Genomic DNA, 21,806 nt, shown 5'->3' on the forward strand with positions numbered 1-21,806 from the left:
TTGCACTGAACCAGGTTGCTTAGGAAAAATTCTAGTTTGAACAGATATTTTTAATGTTATAATATTATCACAACGTTAAAGTTGTTTGTAAAATTGCAAAACTGACAATAAATATTCCATTTACAATTAAACATTAAAAAAAATCTTTTTCTTAGAATATGTGAGCTTTGCATTAATTTCTATTTAAAGGTTGGTCAGCCAGCTACCTGTAGGATTTTCCTGGTTTCTCTTGTGGGGATGTGCCTTCCACGCCACACAATTTGTATCAGATGCTGATGCAGTTGTGAATCATTTGCGTTTAAGTAGCAAACGAGGTATTGATCAGAGACTGGCTTGCTTTTAGAAAACTTTGCCAACATTAGAAGGACATTCTTAGAGAATGGTTACAGAACAAAAGGAGGCTATTCAGCCAACTGGCCCCCTGCAAAAGCAATTCAGCTAGTTCCACTTCCCCACCAGATTGCCCAGCATTTGGGCCACATAGTCCGTGAGGTTCCCACCTTCAATTCCCTCCGGCAGGCCCACAAGCCGTGCAGGTTTTGGTGGCTCGATTGGTTTTCCTGGGCGTCGATTTTCCCCTTCAGACCCCTGTGTCGTGACCAGCCTTGCTACTTCTTTTTCTAGGGTGACGATCTGGTCATCCTGGTCTGTTGCAGCCTTGCCCAACTCTTTTATGGTGTTTTCCTGACCTTCCAGTCCCCTCTCCACCTTGTCTAGGGCCACCTGCATGGTCGCCAGAGTTTCCGCAATCGCACCCTTGACCGCAGCTTGAACGTCGGGTTTTGTCTCCTCCCTGTGTTCTCCGAGTTCCCTTGAGAGAACGTTCCTCCACTGGAGCGGGGAGCTCTTTGTGTGGCGGGTCGGTCCTTCCCATTCAGGCGAGGCCGGAGTTTCGTCGCCTCGTGCGCCAGCTGGCTCAGCCATTTGTTTCTCCTGGTTTTTACTACTCCTCGTTTCCAGGAGTTCTGGAATGGCTGTTGTTTGGCATTTTCCCTTCGTGTTGCTGCTGGTTGAGGTGTGGGGATGTTTTATCCTTTGTATTAGTGGGCTATTTCAGGTGAAAAGAGCCTATTTTCAGATTCGTGGGAGGAGAGCCACCTGAGGTGCGACTTCTCAGCACATCCCCATCAACGGGCGTCTATATCTTTCCTGAATTGAACTGTGCACATTCTCCAGTCAAAGCTGAACCAGTGTTTTCCACAGGTTTATTATAACTTTCTCTCTGTTGTACTCTCTGCCCTGAGTTGTATTCATCATTTTCTCAACCTTTCATGTTTCCTTCAATGATTTGTGTGCATATACACCCAAATCCCTCTGCTTCTACGTCTCATTTAGAATTGTACCTTTTATTTATATTGCTTTTGCCTTACGTCTACCAAAATGAATCACCTTAGATGCTTCTGCATCAAATTTCATCTGTCACATGTCTGCCTATTCCACCAGACTGCCCTTGCCCAATTGAAGTTTATCACTATGCGCCTCACAGGTCACAATACTTGCAGGTATTGTGTCATAGAAAACCCATCTGGTTCACTAATGGAAAATTGCCATCCTTAGTCTGGCCTACATGTGACTCCAGATCCAGAGCAATGTGATTGACTCTCAAGTGCCCTCTGAAATGGAGGGCAATTAGAGACGGGGCAACCTTTCGCAACTACTACTGGGTGGCCAATATAGCTATAATTAGGAAGTGGGCGATGGGGGGGGGGAGCAGCTGGAGGCGGCGTCACATAAAGGTACTGGGCTGGGAGCTTTGATAACGGCTCCTTTGCCGTTCGTGCCGACCTGTTACTCCACTAGTCCACTGCGGATCTGGGGACAGTGGGGGAGGTACAAGGAGGTGGAAGGAGCGTCGGTCTGGACAGGTTTGTCCCGGGTAGGATGGATGGTGGGTTCCAGAGCTGGCAGACGGCAGGCATCAGAAGGACGGGAGATCTGTTCATAGACGGAAGCTTTCCCAGTTTGAAGGCGCGAGAGGACAAATTTAATCTGCTGCCAGTAAACGCCTTTAAATATCTGCAAGTACGAGCCTTCCTGAAAAAACAGGTAGTGGCCTTTCTGACGCTGCCAGCACTGAGGATACAGGACAGGGTGGTCTCGGCACCTGGGTGGGGAGGGGAAGGTGTCAAATATCTACCAGGAACTACAGGAGGCGGAGGAAACCCCGGTGGAGGAGCTCAAGGGAAAGTGGGAGGAGGAGCTAGGAGAGGAGTTGGAAGCGGGTCTATGGGCAGAGGTCCTGGGCAGGGTTAATTCCTCCTAATGTGCCAGGCTCAGTCTAATTCAATTTAAGATGGTCCACCGGGCACACATGTCGGCAGCGAGAATGAGCAAGTTTTTTGGGGTAGAAGACAGTTGTATGAGGTGCAAAGGCAGCCCTCCAAACTATGTCCACATGTTTTGGGCATTCCCAGAGCTTAGAGTGTTCTGGCAAGGGTTCGTGAGGGCAATGTCCAAGGTGCTTAACACACGGGTGGTGCCAAGTCCAGAGATAGCGATCTTTGGAGTGTCAGAAGACCCGTGTGTTCAGTTGGCGAAAGAGGCCGACGTCTTGGCCTTTTCCTTCCTAGTAGCCCGGGGATGGATTTTATTAATATGGAGCGACTCAAAGCCCCCAAGTGTAGAGACTTGGATTAATGACATGGCTGGGTTTCTCAGCCTCGAGAAAATAAAGTTTGCCTTAAGAGGGTCTACGCTAGGGTTCTCATTGACTTTCTCGGGGAAAATTAAAATGTCAGCAGCGGCAGCAATCCATAGGGGGGGATGAGTGCTTCACTGGGTTGGTGTAGGAAGACTGGGTCATGTGGGGTAATGTTTATTTAATTGTTATTCTATATTCTCTTTTTACACTATGATAATATTCACTCTAGTTTGTTTTGTTAGCACTGTTTCTACTGTTTTATTATGAAAAATTCTGCAAAACCTTAATAAAAATACTTTCAAAAGAAAAAGGGACGGGGCAACAACAACTGCTGGTCCAGCCAGGGACGCTACCATCCCATTAAATGAATTTAAAAATAGGCAAAATTTGAAATTGTGTCCTTTACACAAGTCTAGATCATTAATACTAGACAGAAAAGCAAGGGTCCGAACACAGACACCTGGAAAACCAATATATACCTTGCACGAGTCCAAGAAACAACCATTCACCAGAGAGAGAGGAGATGGTGGTGCAATAGTAATGTCTCTGGACAGGTAATCCCAGGTTAATGCTCTGGAGGACACAGGTACAAATCCCACCATGGCAACTGGTGCAATTTAAATTCAATTAATAAAAAATCAGAAATCGAAACCAAGGCCTATATTTTTGCCACTACGAAGAAGCTCTCCATCTTGCTGAAAACCCTGGAAATGGCCGAATTTTCAAACTCTTGTACCCGAACCAGGCACTTCTCCACAGGGCCAGGACTTGAGTTGGAGTGGGGTTCTCACATCCATTGTTTGCGGAGGTAAAAAAAATAAGCAGCTGCCTCCACGGTCTTCCAATTTTTGAATCCTAGCTACATGAATCTCAAAGGTGCGCACAGCAGACCAGGTAAAAGGACGTCTGAACTTGATAGATATTTTGGAAAGCCAGGGTGTTCCTTTAGAGAGGTATGGCACCCCTTTCTTTAGGATCTTAGGACACATGGAAGTGATAAAGCACCTTTGGGGAGAGGTAAGGCATTCTTTGGAATTGCTAGAATTAACTAAAGAGACATTTTACAGAATTCTTAGAACTGTCTAGCTGTCCAATAAGTGTCAAGGCTGTAGTGCAGGTGTCAAGGCTGTAGTGCGAGTGTCAAGGCTGTAGTGCGAGAGTAAAGGCTGTCGTGCGAGAGTGAAGGCTGTAGTGCGAGTGTGAAGGCTGTAGTGCGAGAGTAAAGGCTGTCGTGCGAGAGTAAAGGCTGTCGTGCGAGAGTAAAAGCTGTAGTCGAGTGTGAAGGCTGTAGTGCGAGTGTGAAGGTTGTAGTGCAAGTGTAAAGAACAAAGAACAAAGAAAATTACAGCACAGGAACAGGCCCTTCGGCCCTCCCAGCCTGCGCCGATCCAGATCCTTTATCTAAACCTGTCTCCTATTTTCCAAGGTCTACTTCCCTCTGTTGCCGCCCGTTCATATACCTGTCTAGATGCCTCTTAAATGATGCTATCGTGCCCGCCTCTACCACCTCCGCTGGTAAAGCGTTCCAGGCACCCACCACCCTCTGCGTAAAAAACTTTCCACGCACATCTCCCTTGAACTTTCCCCCTCTCACCTTGAAATTGTGATCCCTTGTAACTGACACCCCCACTCTTGGAAAAAGCTTGTTGCTATCCATCCTGTCCATATCTCACAATTTTGTATACCTCAATCAGGTCCCCCCTCAACCTCCATCTTTCCTACGAAAACAATCCTAATCTACTCAACCTTTCTTCATAGCTAGCACCCTCCATACCAGGCAACATCCTGGTGAACCTCCTCTGCACCCTCTCCAAAGCATCCACATCCTTCTGGTAATGTGGCGACCAGAACTGCACGCAGTATTCCAAATGTGGCCTAACCAAAGTCCTATACAACTGTAACATGACCTGCCTACTCTTGTACTCAATACCCTGTCCGATGAAGGCAAGCATGCCACCTTCAGGGTACAATGGACCTGAACTCCCAAATCCCTCTGCACATCAATTTTCCCCAAGACCCTTCCATTGGCCATATAGTCCGTTCTTGAATTTGATCTTCCAAAATGCATCACCTCGCATTTGCCTGGATTGAACTCCATCTGCCATTTCTCTGCCCAATTCTCCAATCTATCTATATTTGGTTGTATTCTCTGACAGTCCTCCTCGCTATCTGCAACTCCACCAATCTTAGTATCATCTGCAAACTTGCTAATCAGAGCACCTATACCTTCCTCCAGGTCATTTATGTAGATCACAAACAACAGTGGTCCGAGCACGGATCCCTATGGAACACCACTAGTCACCCTTCTCCATTTTGAGACACTCCCTTCCACCACTACTCTCTGTCTCCTGCTGTCCAGCCAGTTCTTTATCCATCTAGCTAGTACACCCTGAACCCCATACGACTTCACTTTTGCCATCAACCTGCCATGGGAAACCTTATCAAATGCCTTACTAAAGTCCATGTATATGACATCTACAGCCCTTCCCTCATCAATTAACTTTGTCACTTCCTCAAAAGAATTCTATTAGGTTTGTAAGACATGACCTTCCCTGCACAAAACCATGCTGCCTATCACTAATAAGTCTATTTTCTTCCAGATGTGAACAGATCCTATCCCTCAGTATCTTCTCCAACAGTTTGCCAACCACTGACGTCAAGCTCACAGGTCTGTAATTCCCTCGATTTTCCCTGCTACCCTTCTTAAACAAAGGGACAACATTAGCAATTCTCCATTCCTCCGGGACCTCACCCGTGCTCAAGGATGCTGCAAAGATATCTGTTAAGGCCCCAGCTATTTCGACCCTCGCTTCCCTCATTAACCTGGGATAGATCCCATCCGGTCCTGGGGACTTGTCTACCTTAATGTCTTTTAGAATACCCAAAACTTCCCCTTTCCGTATGACAACTTGACCTAGAGTATTTAAACATCCATCCCTAGCCTCAACATCCGTCTTGTCCCTCTCCTTTGTGAATACCGATGCAAAGTACTCATTAAGAATCTCACCCATTTCCTCTCAATCCACGCATAAATTACCTCTCTTGTCTTTGAGTGGGCCAATCCTTTCCCTAGTTACCCTCTTGCTCCTTACATACGAATAAAAGGCTTTGGGATTTTCCTTAACCCTGTTAGCCAAAGATATTTCATGACCCCTTTTAGCCCTTTTTATTGCGCGTTTGAGATTCGTCCTACTTTCCCGATATTCCCCCAAAGCTTCATCAGTTTTGAGTCGCCTCAATCTTACATATGCTTCCTTTTTAATCTTAGCTAGTCTCACAATTTCACCTGTCATCCATGGTTCCCTAATCTTGCCATTTCTATCTCCCATTTTCACAGGAACATGTCTGTCCTGCACTCTAATCAACCTTTCCTTAAAAGACTCCCACATTTCAAATGTGGATTTACCCTTAAACAGCTGCTCCCAATCCACATTCCCTAGCTCCTGCTGAATTTTGTTATACTCTGCCTTTCCCCAATTTAGCACTCTTCCTTTCGGACCACTCTCGTCTTTGTCCATGAGTATTCTAAAACTTACGGAATTGTGATCGCTATTCCCAAAGTAATCACCGACTGAAACATCAACCACCTGGCCGGGATCATTCCCCAATACCAGGTCCAGTATGGCCCCTTCCCGAGTTGGACTATTTACATACTGCTCTAAAAAACTCTCCTGGATGCTCCTTACAAACTCTGCTCCATCTGCGCTTCCAACACTACACAAATCCCATTCCATGTTGGGGAAGTTAAAATCTCCCATCACAACCACCCTATTGCTCCTACATTTTTCTATAATCTGTCTGCATATTTGTACCTCTACTTCATGCTCACTTTTGGGAGACCTGTAGTAAAGTCCCAACAATGTTACTGCACCCTTCCTATTTCTTAGCTCCACCCATATTGCCTCAGTGCTCGAATCCTCTATCGTGCCCTCCTTAATCACAGCTGTGGTATCATCTCTGACGAGTAATGCAACTCCTCCACCCCTTCTACCTCCCTCTCTATCCCTCCTGAAGCATCTATACAAACAAAATGGAGAATCGCTAAGACTGTAGGGAAAAACAGTTTCGCCAAGGCAAACAGCCTGCAAACACTCATTAGCATTTTTCAAGCAGCAAAACCAGTTTCTGGCCAGGTGGAAGATCTCCAACCAAAGGTGATAATGGCAGAACGTTTTACATACTAATGAGGCAGTCCAGATATAGGCACACACAATGGCAACATTTGGGTTTGAATAAGATACTTTAAGTGGATGTCCAGACAGAGCGGCACCAGAAGTATCCACTATAGAAACCGCCCCCACCATCGAGAAAGACCCTCACATTGGAGGAATTCAAAAGATATCGATTGGAAGCGATCCAATCGATACCTGAAGGTAAAGCCCGCCCAGAAAAAGGCAAGGACATTGGGGACCCCTATAAAAATAGACCCCACACATGGTCCTGTCTGTTGTTTTCGTGCTCTGGCTTTGACCAAGAACTCCAACGTGTATCCTGACTCCAGCCGTTGAGCACCAGCCGCCGAACCGTAAGTGCCAATACGACGCTCGCTACGCGAACCAAGCCCGCTAGACCCCCAGTGACCAGCACGCTTTCTGAAGGTTGCAGACCAAGACCGGGACGAAGGCCTCGCTCCCTGACCTTGCCTGTTCCTGTGTAGTTAAGTATTCTGTTTGCTTAGTTTAGTCATAGCTTAGTCCCTTAGTGTGTGCATGCGTATTTATTATAATTGTATAATAAATATTGATCGTTTGGAACTTACTAATCGGTGTATCGTTTTATTACTTTGAACCTGACCTTGAGATATTTTGTGAGTTGCCTATACGGCAACTGGCGACTCCTGAGCTGAAAAATACATAGACAGAGCCTAGTGGTGTTAAGCACACGGCCTTTAACAGAGGCAAGTTAATACACCCCAATAAACGCGTTTTACACCCATAGCAAAACGTGCAACATTTAGTGGCGACATCCTGACGGGACACGGTTATAAGTGGTACCCCCACTCCGTCGAGGACCCTGAAATTTGAATTGGAAATCTGGTAAAGAAAACGGAAAGAAATCACAAATATTCAAGGTGTTCAAAGCAATAAGCGTAATTCGGAAGTGTGTTTAGTGCATGCGTACTAACAGGGTTGTAAGGAAAACCTGAAAGCATTTTTGTTGCGACAAACTTTCGGTAGTTTTGTGAACAGAACATAGCGTAAGCCTTACCCGTTTCGTGAGACATAACCTCAACACCCCCTGAACCTCAACACCCCCTGTTCCTAAATTTAAAAGTGAGTCAGAGAAAATGGCCATGCAGGCAATGGAACGCCTCATGAACCCAGAACGGTTTGTGGTCGCAGCGACCAGCAGCAGTAGCCGAGTTGGTCAGTGTCCCATGTGGGAGCTGGAACTCCGCAAATATCTGCAAGGAAAGGGATGGCCCCTTTGGAAAGAGTTTTGTTTGAATGAGGAGACAGGTCCCGGAAGTATAGGACATACTTGGTGGGAGAACCTCTCTCAAATTCACAAGAAAAACATGAATAAAGCACGAAAGCCGATGGCGATTGTATCCTGTTTGGCACAATTGCGAGGCACAGAGGAGGTCGTTCAGACGCTCCGGGCAGAATTAGAAGAAAGAAATAGAATGAGTAAAGTGGATGTCAGGGACATCGAAAAGGAAAACATGGATCTAAGAGGGAAGTTGGCAGAGAAAGGTAGAGAGGTGGATGATGCCAAGAGGGCACATCAGTCTTGTCTAGCCCATCTCAGCAGTTCCCAGACCCAGTACGAAAAGGCCTATCAGGACGTGCAACGTGCCGTCCTGATAAGAGAAGAATCAGAGAAGCAGGTAGAGGCTTTGCAGAGGCAATGCTCTGACCGTAAAGCAGCTTTGAGAGCACTCCATGCTGCCACCACAGAACAAAGGCAAAGTACAGTAGATCACGCGAAATGCAGGAAGCAGATTGCAGAGCTGCAATCGCTGCTTTCGGTGCAAAATGGGTTTCAAAGCACCTTTGGAACCCAGTTAGATGAGGAGAATGCCCCAGACTGGAAAGAGTTAAGTGAGACAGCGCAGCGTTATGTTCAGGGAACATGTGCGCCAGCAGCGCAGCAGAAAAGGCAAGCACCCCAACCCCCCACAGATCAGCTCCTTACCATTCGAATGAATCCAGTCACCACCCAGAGAAAAGCGACCACAGAAGGCGCACCCGATATAACTTACACCACCCCCTTAACTGTAACCCAACTAAGGGACGTGTGTGAGAAGATCACTCCGTTTCTCCCCACCGCAGACCCCCACCAGTTTTTCGCAAAGGTAAAGCAACAGGCTACCATGTACGGCCTGGACGAGAGAGAGCAGGTTAAACTCACAGTTCTGAGTTTAGACCCATCGGTTGTAGCAGCCCTCCCCGACCCACAGAACGTTGGCGGAGGCACCCTAGAGGAAATGCACACCTCCATTTTAGATGCCATAGGGTATAATCGAGGTGACCCCGTAGAAGGACTTAATAAGTGCCGGCAGAAGAAATCCGAGCACCCCACAGCATTCGCCGGAAGGCTGTGGATCCATTTTAACGCAGTATTTGGCGATTTAAATAGAGCCCATTTGAACCGTGAAAATATGGTTAAATGGACGCGCACCATAATTTCACATGCAACAGAAGCAGGACAGAGCGCTTGCAACAGCTATGAACCCTCAGAGGAAGCCCATAATGAGAAGTGGGTCCTGAAAAGATTGTCCCGCGCTTGGGAGCAATCAGTTCAGGGCAAGAGTAGAGTGAAATCCCCAGAAGAAGCTCAGGCTGCAGCAGACATACAGGCAGTGAGAGAGCACCAAAAACCCGCGTGGGTGAATGAAGGAAAGAGCAGCCCTCCACAGAAGTCGCAGGAATGCTACAACTGTGGCCATTTAGGACATTGGGCTAAGGAATGTAACGCACCCCAGAGACCACAGAGAGGCCAGCAGACAGGCACTCTGAGTAGGAATAAAACAAAACCGATCCATAGTATAAGGATCCAGTCAGGACAGACCAATGTGGACGGAACGGACTGACGGTGTTCGGGCTCCCCCACTTGGGTCTGTGACACACTATGGGATCCATCAGGAAGACCGGTAGTCACGGCAAAGTTAAGAGGGAAGCCCATAGAGTTACTTTGGGACACAGGAGGCTCCCGCACCACAATTAACTCCACCACCACGGCACAAGCAGACACGTGGCCGACCACCTCCACCATCACACTTAGCGGGTTCACCGGACACTCGCAGCAGGGACACATTACAGCACCCGTAGCAATCCAGCTAGGGAACATTTCCACCAAACACCCCGTTGTTCTAGTAAATCTTCCCCGGACAGCAGAACACATCCTAGGGATAGATTTTATGAATGCCCATAGCCTGTCGTTCGACCCAGTGAACCAATGTGTCTGGCGAATGGCAAGATCGGACAGAGCACCCGCTACTCTCACAGTAGGAGAGTACGCTAACAGGATTAGTGCAGTAGGAGACTATTCATTTGACCCGACTACACTAAACACGGACAGACAAGTTAAGGCAGTACTCAACAAACACAGGACAGCATTTGCCAGTCACCGGCATGACTGCGGCAGAATGGCTGGACAAATTCAAGTTACCGGACCTGACCCCAGACCACAAAAACAATACAGATTTCCCCTAGAAGCAGAGGGAGAAATAGAGAAAGTGATAGGTAGCTTATTGGAGCAAGGTGTGCTTAGAACAGTAGCCTCGACCAATAATGCCCCTATTTGGCCAGTGAGAAAGCCCGACGGATCATGGCGTCTGACCATTGATTATCGGGAACTCAATAAAGTAACCCCAGCAGTAGCCCCCACGGTAGCAACAAGTCCCGAGACCATGCTCAAGCAGGGACTCAACTCCAAATATTTCACGGTTTTGGACATTAGCAATGGCTTCTGGTCAATCCCATTGGCAAAGGCGTGCCAGTACAAATTTGCCTTCACTTTTAAAACACAACAGTATACGTGGACATGCCTTCCACAAGGATTCCACAATTCCCCCTCCATTTTCCACCGACAGCTGGCGAATGGCTTAGAAAAATTTTCCCGCCCCGAATGTCTGGAACAGTATGTAGACGACCTACTACTGCAGACAGACACAAAGGCAGAGCACATTACGCTTCTGGCCAAACTCCTGGAACTTTTAACCGAGATTGGATGTAAAGTTAACCCAAGAAAGGCCCAGATTTTGGAAAGTAAAGTGATGTATTTGGGAACAGTCATCACACACGGCAAACGCGAGATCGAATTCAAAAGAATTGATTCGATTGTCAAATTGCCCCTTCCCCAGAATGTTTCAGCCCTCCGGTCGTTTTTAGGACTGGTTGGTTATTACCGGAACCACATCGACGGATTCGCGACAAAAGCCGCCCCACTCTCAGACCTCCTTAAGAAAGGAGCCCCCTGGGAATGGCTTCCGCAGCATACAGAGGCTGTGGAGGAGTTAAAGAAAGCCCTTAGCGCAGCACCCGCGCTGCAAGTCCCAGACCAACTTTCCCCCTATGCAATAGAGGTAGCGAGCACAGATCTGACCCTCTCGGCCGTGTTACTTCAGGAACGGCACGAGCAGCTAAGACCAGTGGCTTATGCCTCCCGACTGTTAGACCCAGTTGAACAAGGATTTTCAGCCTGCGAGAGGCACCTCCTTGCTGTCTTCTGGGCAGTGCAATATTTTTCGTACATTACCGGACTCAACCCCATCACCATTTTGACCGAGCACACCCCCACACAGTTACTCCTAGACGGTCGACTGAAGGACGGTTCAGTTAGCCAGATTAGGGCAGCTAGGTGGACACTACTTTTACAAGGACGGGACATTACAGTAAAACGGACCCGCACACACACATTTTTAACCGACAACCTCCAATACCCAGGACAGCCCCATGAATGTGAAATTGTAGCCCCCTCACATAACACAGGACCCTTTATAGCAAAGACACCCCCCAGGAAGATAGGGAACCCAAAACAAAGTCCCCAACCCACAGACACGTGTGGACCACTGAGGATATACGTAGACGGTTCCTCCATAGTTTTAGAAGGTGAGCGTATCACAGGATGCGGCATCTATGTCGAGGACGCGCAGGGGCGCGCTCTCGAAGAAATAGCTTTAAAATTACCGGGACACTTAGGCGCGCAGGCAGCAGAGCTCGCGGCCATAGCTTATATAGTGGACCACCCCGATTCTTTCCCCAGCCCAGCGGACATATATTCGGACAGTTTATATGTCTGCAATAGTTTAACCGATTTTCTGCCCCTGTGGAGGACACGAGGTTTCGTCTCCGCAGATGGGAAACCCCTTCCATCAGCCCCTTTACTCCAACACATTTTAGAGAAAGCGAAGGACAGGACCTTCGGCATTATCAAAGTAAGAAGCCACCATAGGTCATCCCCCCCCGGGAATGTAAAAGCCGACGCACTGGCTAAGGCAGGTTCCAGGCGAGGACACTTATGGACACCCCCAGCTAGCGCACCAGCTAGCGCCCCTGTGAGCGCAGTCCAAGTCTCACAGACCAGTATTAAAGATTTAGTAGAGGCACAGAAGCAAGATGAGGATCTCAGGGAGATTTTCAAAGGCAACTTTGTGCCACAGTACGACAAGTTCAGACACGCACTGACCACACATGAGGGTGTGATCATAAAGGATCAGCTTTATGTGGTCCCGCAGCAGGACAGGAATGAAATGATTGCTTTGTTCCATGATGGACACGGGCACCAAGCGACCGACGCAACCACGAGGCACCTCAGGCAGCTCTGTTGGTGGCCTAACCTAAGGACAGATGTAGGTCACTACATCGAGAATTGCCTTATTTGCGCCCAGAATAACCCGGAGAGGTATTCTAAAAAGGCACAACTTCGGCATACTCGACCAGTTAATGGCCCCTGGACAAACCTCCAGATCGACTTCATAGGACCATTGCCCCCTTGTAGGAATGGCTATAAATACGTTCTGGTGGTCATCGATACCTTTACCAAATGGGTAGAGGCATTCCCCTCTAGAACGAATACAGCTAAGACAGCTGCAAAGATCCTGACCCACCACATCTTCACGAGATGGGGTTTACCCCGTAGCATTGATTCGGACCAGGGATCTCACTTCACAGGACGGGTCATGAAGAACGTCCTGACAATATTTGGCATAAAACAAAATTTTCATATTGCGTATCACCCACAGTCCAGCGGGATTGTAGAGCGCATGAATCGGACCCTAAAATCTACGCTTCGAAAAATGGTTCAGGAGAACAACTCCACATGGGATTCAGTGCTCCCATTTGCATTAATGTTCATCAGAAATACAGTTTCCACTTCCACAGGATACACACCACACACACTCATGACCGGACGCCCTATGAAAGGTACAGAATTCCTTTTAGGACTGGACATGACTAGCCCCGAAGTGACGGCCCTCACACACGAAAAGGCAGTTAAAGACCTGGTTGAGACTGTGAGGTCTGCACAGATTGCAGCCGCAGTTCAGCTAGGGAAACGCCGTAAACAACGCACAGCTTGTTTTAACAAGACCGTTCACCCCACAGAATTCCAGGTTGGACAACAGGTAATGCTATCTGTATACAACCCCAGCAGTTTTTTGGCACCAAAATATTCCGGCCCATACTCAATTTCGGATAAAATTAGCCCCTCAGTTTATAGGATAAAATATCCTAATGGTAAGACCGCGTGGTTCCATATCAACCAGTTAAAGGCATATGGAACACAGGCCAACCATGCACACCATGTCCTGCTAGACGCGGCAGAACACCTCACCCCACCCACTAGAGACACGTTTCCACCATCCCCCTCACAGACCAGTTCTTCATCGGACTCGCCCACGACTCCGCCCACTGACCACGACAGACCACGCCCCGAAACGCCCACAGGCTGCCGCGGCAGAGACAGCGATACAGACACTGACTCTGAGGACAGCCACAGCACACCACACTACAGCCCACATAGCAGCGACTATGACCCCGACTACAGTGACCCCATGGAAGTCACTTACATTAAAAACCCAGACCCACCACCCGACCCCGACTACCCCGACAATACCCATTCACTTTTGGACCCAACACTCTGGCACAGGGACAATTCGTACCGACTTGTCCGCAATGACGAAAGTGACCCCCGGTCACACAATTCAAAGATATCATGCCTGATCCACACAAGGGTGTGGGATCCGGGAGAGCAGGACGACACGGTGTCTGAATCCCAATACGGCAACCCCTTTGTGACCCTGTTCACAGAGACAGAGGAAAAGTGAGGTGTCCAGATGATGTAAAATAGGAATCGTTTGAGGGAAGCGATGTCCTTTCTGATGGAACCTGCACGTATGTTTGTTTGTCAGTTTATGTTTGTTTGTTAATATGTTAAGAGATTGAATACAGATCTTTTCAGCTGAAAAGATTGTGACCACCTCACACACCCGTTAGCTTGTCCACAAATACCTTTGAGAACTTCGGTTCGCAAACCAACCGTTTGATTGGAGATCTTTTCAGTTGTAAGGCTTGCGACCACCTCGCACGCACTTTAGTTTGTCTGCCGAAACCTCTGAGAACTTCAGTTGTATCCTCTGGTGAACCGACACGGTTCACGACTTGTTCCCTGTTTTCAGATGAAGGAGCATCTTGGCTCCTCCATTGTTTTTAGGTGCCCCTCTATTCGGCGAATAGAGGCTGCAAATCCATGATAAACACATTCTTACCCGTTTCATCCAGGTTACTCAGGCAGTGGACCAACGGCACTGAGGACCCGCCCTGTCTGAGAACCCACTTTGGTCAGCCAAGCCCGGGTATGGCACAGCACGCCCTACCCGGGGATCCCATTCAAATCGTACCCGTAGCGGCCCATACGCAACCCATTCGACCTTTCATTTCAAATTTGTTTTCATTTTTCGTTAGGCAGCCCTTAGGCCGCCATCCCACATGCTATTTAAATCCAGGAACATTCGGATGGTAAATGAGCAAAGCCTGCGAGACGGCTCGCAGGAGGAGAGTTGTTAGGTGTATTGTGTTCATTAAATTCGCTTTTGAAAAAAAAAATGAGGGGAGTCACAGGGTGTGACTTGGCCAGTCATTTTAATGGGTCAATTGGAATTGAAAGACAGATACACTAACAAGTACGGATATTAAGCTGTATTGACAGAAACTGTGCTTGATCCCATAGCTTTCGAAGGACGAAACAGGGACCACAGCAAGGATCGGCCATACAGGAGGAAGAAAAGAAGGAGAACAAAGAGAAGATGATGGAAGCCCACTTATTGCTTTTAAATGTTATATTTGTTTGTGTGGAAGCAAGACACGTTTCCCCCACAACCCCCATCGTAAATGTTTCACTTACAGCAACTCCCCCGTGCTCAGCTCTGATCAGTGAGGTTCAGACCTGGTGCACAAAATTTATGACATGGTACTCCATGTCATACGTGATTGAATCACTGCTAGTGATTGCGATCCTCGCCATACTTGTACAGACCCTCAGGTTGAGGAAGTGGAAGAGGAGAGCCTCCCGTTCCTGCCCCTCAACCGTCTATGGAGTTCAATATCCTATCTTCGGCTTTCACCAATCCCCCCAGCCCATAAATGAATAAAGCACTGTGTAATAAAATAAAAAATGTACCCATATATTATATTGTCCTGAACTCGACTGCCGAGTCAGGAAATGTTATGTGATGTGGTATGAATGGATGAGGTTTTAGTCTGTAATGAAATGTTTAAGTTAAGATAAGGATAATTGTGATAGGTAGAGGTTCCCAGTTTGTGGTAATGCATGTCCCCTTTGACATAGCGCCAAGTAGAGATGTCAGTTAAAAAATTTTTCTTCCCATAGTTTAAGGACAGAGTAGACGCTCAGGAGCTTGCCGAGGTCAGGGAACACAAAGAAGGCAACCCAGATGCACTCAAGGCAACGTACATAGGTGATCCTTCACAATATTTTGATTGTGAGGATCACAAGGAGGGAATGTAGCCACTGTAGCCACCTAAAATGGACACTGAACTAAACAAAATGGAGAATCGCTAAGACTGTAGGGAAAAACAGTTTAGCCAAGGCAAACAGCCTGCAAACACTCATTAGCATTTTTCAAGCAGCAAAACCAGTTTCTGGCCAGGTGGAAGATCTCCAACCAAAGGTGATAATGGCAGAACGTTTTACATACTAATGAGGCAGTCCAGATCTAGGCACACACAATGGCAACATTTGGGTTTGAATAAGATACTTTAAGTGGATGTCCAGACAGAGCGGCACCAGAAGTATCCACTATAGAAACCGCCCCCACCATCGAGAAAGACCCTCACATTGGAGGAATTCAAAAGATATCGATTGGAAGCGATCCAATCGATACCTGAAGGTAAAGCCCGCCCAGAAAAAGGCAAGGACATTGGGGACCCCTATAAAAATAGACCCCACACATGGTCCTGTCTGTTGTTTTCGTGCTCTGGCTTTGACCAAGAACTCCAACGTGTATCCTGACTCCAGCCGTTGAGCACCAGCCGCCGAACCGTAAGTGCCAATACGACGCTCGCTACGCGAACCAAGCCCGCTAGACCACCAGTGACCAGCACGCTTTCTGAAGGTTGCAGACCAAGACCGGGACGAAGGCCTCGCTCCCTGACCTTGCCTGTTCCTGTGTAGTTAAGTATTCTGTTTGCTTAGTTTAGTCATAGCTTAGTCCCTTAGTGTGTGCATGCGTATTTATTATAATTGTATAATAAATATTGATCGTTTGGAACTTACTAATCGGTGTATCGTTTTATTACTTTGAACCTGACCTTGAGATATTTTGTGAGTTGCCTATACGGCAACTGGCGACTCCTGAGCTGAAAAATACATAGACAGAGCCTAGTGGTGTTAAGCACACGGCCTTTAACAGAGGCAAGTTAATACACCCCAATAAACGCGTTTTACACCCATAGCAAAACGTGCAACACTATCCCTCCTGAAGCATCTATACCCTGGGATATTCAGTTGCCAGTCTTGCCCTTCCCTCAACCAAGTCTCAGTAATACCAATAACATCATATTCCCAGGTAGTGATCCAAGCCCTAAATTCATCTGCCTTACCTGCTACACTTCTCGCATTAAAACAAATGCACGACAGACCACCTGTCCCTTTGCGTTCATCATCTCTTCCCTGTCGACTCTTCCCCTTAGTCACATGGAGTTTATTATCTCGTACCTTACCGGCTTTAGTTGCTGCTTCTTTACTGACCTCTAACTTCCTAATCTGGTTCCCATCCCCCTGCCACATTAGTTTAAAACCTCCCCAAGGTTGTAGCGCAAGTGTAAAGGCTGTAGTGTGAGCGTAAAGGCTGTAGTGAGTGTGCCCAGGAATACTTAAGCGAGCTGGCATGGAGGGCAAAGTTTGTTACATGGGAGGTATAGGTTGGCATGAGTTGCAACTAAGTTGGTATGGGCATGTGGGGGCAATGGGCTAGAGGGGCATTGATTGGCATGGATGGAGCATAGGGAGTGTGTGTGGGGTGACAGGGGATGAGCAGCAAGGCCTGGAGGGGTGTTGTTCAAATTATTATTTTTTTTAAACAGTCCTGGGACAAAGAGACAGGCACTGCATCCTGCCTGCCTCTGCACCCAACAGCCTACACAATTGTTCCAAGGCTGCCTGCCCTGACTCCTACTTTAAATCACTTCACATATCCCTCTAATGCCCAAACAAAAATCCAAGGTATGTCCAGACATCTCTAAAGGTCTAAATGGAAATTTCCTGACTCTGCACTCAACCGTGGGACATTATCTGGGCCCAAGCCTCAAGGTGGTGATTATGAAACTATCATCGACTATCGTAAAAAAACATCCAGTTCACTGATGGTCTTTTGGGAAGGAAATCTGCTATCCTTACCCGATCTGTCAAAACCGTGACTCCAGGTCTACAGTAATGTGGGGCGTGATCGAACCAAATAAGAACAGAGTCCTGTAACAGGTGCGCTTAGCCGGGTGCCACCAGGCGCTCAAAGCGGCAAGAAACACCATGCTATCTATCGGGACTATGGTTCTATTCGGGGTCTCATCAGGGAACGCCCTGACAAGGCAGAATTTAGTCCAGCTTCCTGCTTGTCAGAACTCCTCAGTGCAGGAGGAGATCAGGACCCCATTTTTATTGACGTCCCGATCTCGAGTCCCAATCCACCCTGAGCCCCAACTGCTTGATAGGGGACCTCGCCCCACCCCTGTACACTGCCCCCATGTGCACCTGTGTAGGGCACGCTTGGCCTGATCCTCGTTGCAAAAAACAAATGCCAGCCTTGCAGCGCCCCTGCCAGTGCCACCTGGGCACCACAATGGGCGAGGTCACATTAGATCTCGGGAGGCATGGTGAGCGGGTACATCCTGGAAGAAGGATCTCCCAGCATCTATTTGGTCTTTCGGGCGCAACACAGCCGGTAGATTGCGCCCGTAGTTTATTTTTATCTGCCCTCTAAAATGGCCTAGCAAGCCATTCAGTTGAAGGGAAATTAGGGATGGCAAATAAATGCTGGGCTTGCCAGCACCGCCCATATCCCATGAAAGAATAAATTAAAAGAAAAATCCATGATGCGACTGTCTCTTTTATTCCCTGGGCTCTAATTCTGCCGACAAGCCTGTCATGTGACACTTTATTGATGTCTTTTGGAAGACCCTGTACACCAGATCAACTGTATTCATACAACTTGTTTAAAGTGCTTTTGTGTCAGTTCTGAGAGTGACTCAGTTGGCTGCAGCAGTGAGTAGCTGTCCCGAACACAACTAGGAAAGTCTCAGGTTTAGCATCAAGTGCGCAATGAGTTACTTGATCTCAGTCAAGGCACTGGTAATGGCAGTACAATAAAAAGACAAAAACAATCAATATTCAGCACTGTTTTGTTCCTTATTCAGAATTTCCCAATGTTACACCAAAATAAACTCCAGACAAAAAGAGAAAGTCCTCGGTTCCTCACCATTAACAATACTCACCTTGATAAACCAAAAGTACAAAGATTTATAATTAAACTATTAGTTTAAGAAATGCCTTGCTTGGATATTTTTCTTTTTGTTTACAAATTGGGGTCATATTTTAGTTCTCCATCAATATAAATTAAAATATTTGTGCAGCCCCCTTACCTGGAGTAAAATGATCATGGTCCAGAACATGTAGAATGCTGCCAAAGCTGGAGGAGTATGTTCTCCATCTGACTGTGGTACATTAAAAATAGGGACCTGCGAATACCCGCTTAGCCAAATCCCATGACCTAATCATAAAGAGATGTTAATGGTAGACATCGAAGGAATTAAACAGCATTATTTTTAAACATTACAGAAAAATTACAGTATTTGATAAATGAACTCATTCACAATATTTATTTTGAGACATAAATACCATGGAACAGGAGCCTTATAGGATTTTTGGTCGCTCCACAAAATTCAGCATATAATGCTCACAGCACAAGGATTATCAATAAGATGTATGTAGTATTGTGCACTTGGAAACAGGATGGCACATCATGGAAACAGGCTGGCACATCATGGAGTATAATAGAAAATATAGCATAACTAGAGTATAACTAGCAGGGGCTAGTTTAGCACAGTGGGCTAAACAGCTGGCTTGTAATGCAGAACAAAGCCAGCAGCGCGGGTTCAATTCCCGTACCATCTTCCCCGAGCAGGCTCTAGAATGTGGCGACTAGGAGCTTTTCACAGTCACTTCATTGAAGCCTACTTGTGACAATAAGTGATTATTATTATTAAAAGTTTACTCCGGTCAATGGTGAAATCAATTACATAAAGAATCCAATAGATATCAGGAAATTCAGACCATTTTGAGAACCAACTTTTAATGGTAGCAATTCTAGTTAGGTAAGAGTGATCAGAAGACTTTCAGTGCCTGGTACAGAGGATTTCGCCATTCACAATATTCACAAAGATACTAAAAGTAGCATATCCAAGCTAGCAGATAATATTGAATTTCCTGGGAAAGCGGAACATTTAAAGGATACCATCCAAGATTAACAGAAATCTGACAGATCAGCTAATTTAGTAACCTGGGATGTTCCTGCTTGTGTATGGAACAGTGACTCACTTTGTGAGTCACGAAGAGAGTTGCCACAAAAAATATATTTTTATTCAAACACATTTTTCATTATACACAAACAATACAATAACCACCCAATTCCTCCAAACTCCATGAGAGAAAAAAAAGCCAAGCTTCAAACAAAATACAGAGACAACCCCCCCCCCCCCCCCCCCCTCTAACAGCTGACGGTAACTAGCTCCCTGAAAAAGGAGATGAAAGGCTGCCACCTCGAATAGAACACTGCCACTGACCTCCTCATGGTGTACTTGTCTACTCAAGGTGAAAAAAATTCCATCAGGTCCCCCAGCCATGCCGAGGCCTTAGGAGGCACCAGAGGCCTCCATCCAAGCAGAACTCACCTCCGGGCAATTAGCGATACAAAGGTTAGTACATCTGTCCTTGTTTCTATCTGCAGCACCACAAAGTCAGAAACACCATAATGGTGACCAAAGGGCATGGGTCCAGCTGAAATCCCTGACATTGTATCAAAATTGAACGCACATGGGACAAGAGCAAAACATGTGTATGTGATTCACCAGCCTCCTAGACCTCGCACCTGTCCTCCACCCCAGAGAAGAGCCCACCCGTACATGCCCTGGTAGGGAGCACACAGTGCACCACCTTGAACTGGATCAGGCTTGACCTCGGACAAGAGATGGTGAACTTGACCCTGTGAAGAGCCTAACTCCACACTTCCCTCAAAGACAAACCCAGCTCACTCTCACACATCCTCCTCTTCCAACTGTGCTATTAGGGAAGGAGTTCCAGGATGTTCCCCAGCGACAGTGAATGAGCGGCAATATATTTTGGAGGTCTATGGGCAGATGTTAATGCCTGCTCAGTCATCAACATCTGCCCACAGACCTCCAAAATATATTGCCGCTCATTCACTGTCGCTGGTGAACATCCTAGAGCTCCCTCCCTCATAACAGTGGGTGTGCTATGTAATAGCACAAGAACTGCAGCGGTTCAAGAAGGCAACTCGCCACCACTTTCTGCAGGGCAACCAGAGATGGGCAATAAACGCTGGCCTAACCAGCAACGCCCACATCCAGTAATGAATTTTTAAAAATAGAAATCCTACCCTCCCCTAACTTGGCCAAGGACAGGGCCCTGTCCAAAAGCGAAGACAATGGTACCAAGGGAAATGAAGGAAGTTCCTTGCCTAAAACATTATGCACCTAAGTACCAGAATATATTCCCACTCAGGAGCTGGAACTTCTCTATCAACCCGAGCAGGCCAGTGAATCAACCTTCTAGAATCATGACCCTAAACCTCTCCACATGCCCTAAATGATGATTCTAAGCCAGACAGCATAAACCTATGATTCCTGCAAATCGAAGCCAACAGTGACATAGAGCTCAGTTTAAAATGCTGCCTAAAAGGATTCAAAATTCCAAAGCTGCTTTCACCCACGGGCCCGAAGAGAACCTAGCAGGGGAAAACGTAAGTGGCGCAGTAACCAGGGCCCTTAGACCCTATGCACAAAACCTCCTCCAACCTCCCCCATATGAAGTTCCTTGAATCACCCCACACCTTAACAATATTTGCCACCCAGCAGTAGAACAGCAGATCGGGTAGTATCAATCCCCCCAACTGCTTACTCCTTTGCAAAATCATCCTATGAACTGGAGGAGTCTTCCTGTTTCCGCTTCGCTATATTCCTTTTTCCTCTTTCACCTTTCCTTGTTACCAGCCCAAACAAAAGCAGATATTAATTCATTAACCCTGCAAAAGAAAGACTTTTGGAGAAAGTCTGGGAGACACTGGAGCAAAACTATTGGGATAATTTTCATCTTCACCCTCTGTACCCTTCCCACTAAGGTCAACCTCATAAATCAACCTCATCCCATCCGCCAGACTAGAAAAGTTAAATTCATGGAGTGTGGCCCAGTCATGGCCCACGTGGACTCCCAGATACAGAAAGCTAGTCCTGGCCGGACAAAGGGCAGCCATCACTGTGGATCTCAAGTTACATTTAGGCCAGACCAGATAAGGGTGGCAGATTTTCCTTCTGAAAGCACTTATTGGGGGAGGCGGTGGCATAATAGTATTGTCGCTGGACTAGTAATCCAGAGACCCAGGATATTGATCTTGGGATCTGGGTGTGAATCC

At 47.0% G+C, this 21,806-nt stretch overlaps 1 protein-coding gene across 5 annotated transcripts in view; it reads right to left on the reverse strand.

Annotated features, from left to right (window-relative positions):
• Positions 1 to 21,806, reverse strand: part of LOC119962941 (probable phospholipid-transporting ATPase VD) — a 363,410-nt gene that overhangs the window by 134,326 nt on the left and 207,278 nt on the right. For all 5 annotated transcript variants that reach the window (XM_038791265.1, XM_038791266.1, XM_038791263.1 and 2 more), the window contains one exon: positions 18,742 to 18,869. In XM_038791265.1, coding sequence (XP_038647193.1) covers positions 18,742 to 18,869 — 128 coding nt within the window. The remainder of the gene's footprint in view (positions 1 to 18,741; positions 18,870 to 21,806) is intronic.

Source organism: Scyliorhinus canicula, chromosome 3 (genome assembly GCF_902713615.1).
Source record: "Scyliorhinus canicula chromosome 3, sScyCan1.1, whole genome shotgun sequence".
NCBI lineage: Eukaryota > Metazoa > Chordata > Chondrichthyes > Carcharhiniformes > Scyliorhinidae > Scyliorhinus > Scyliorhinus canicula.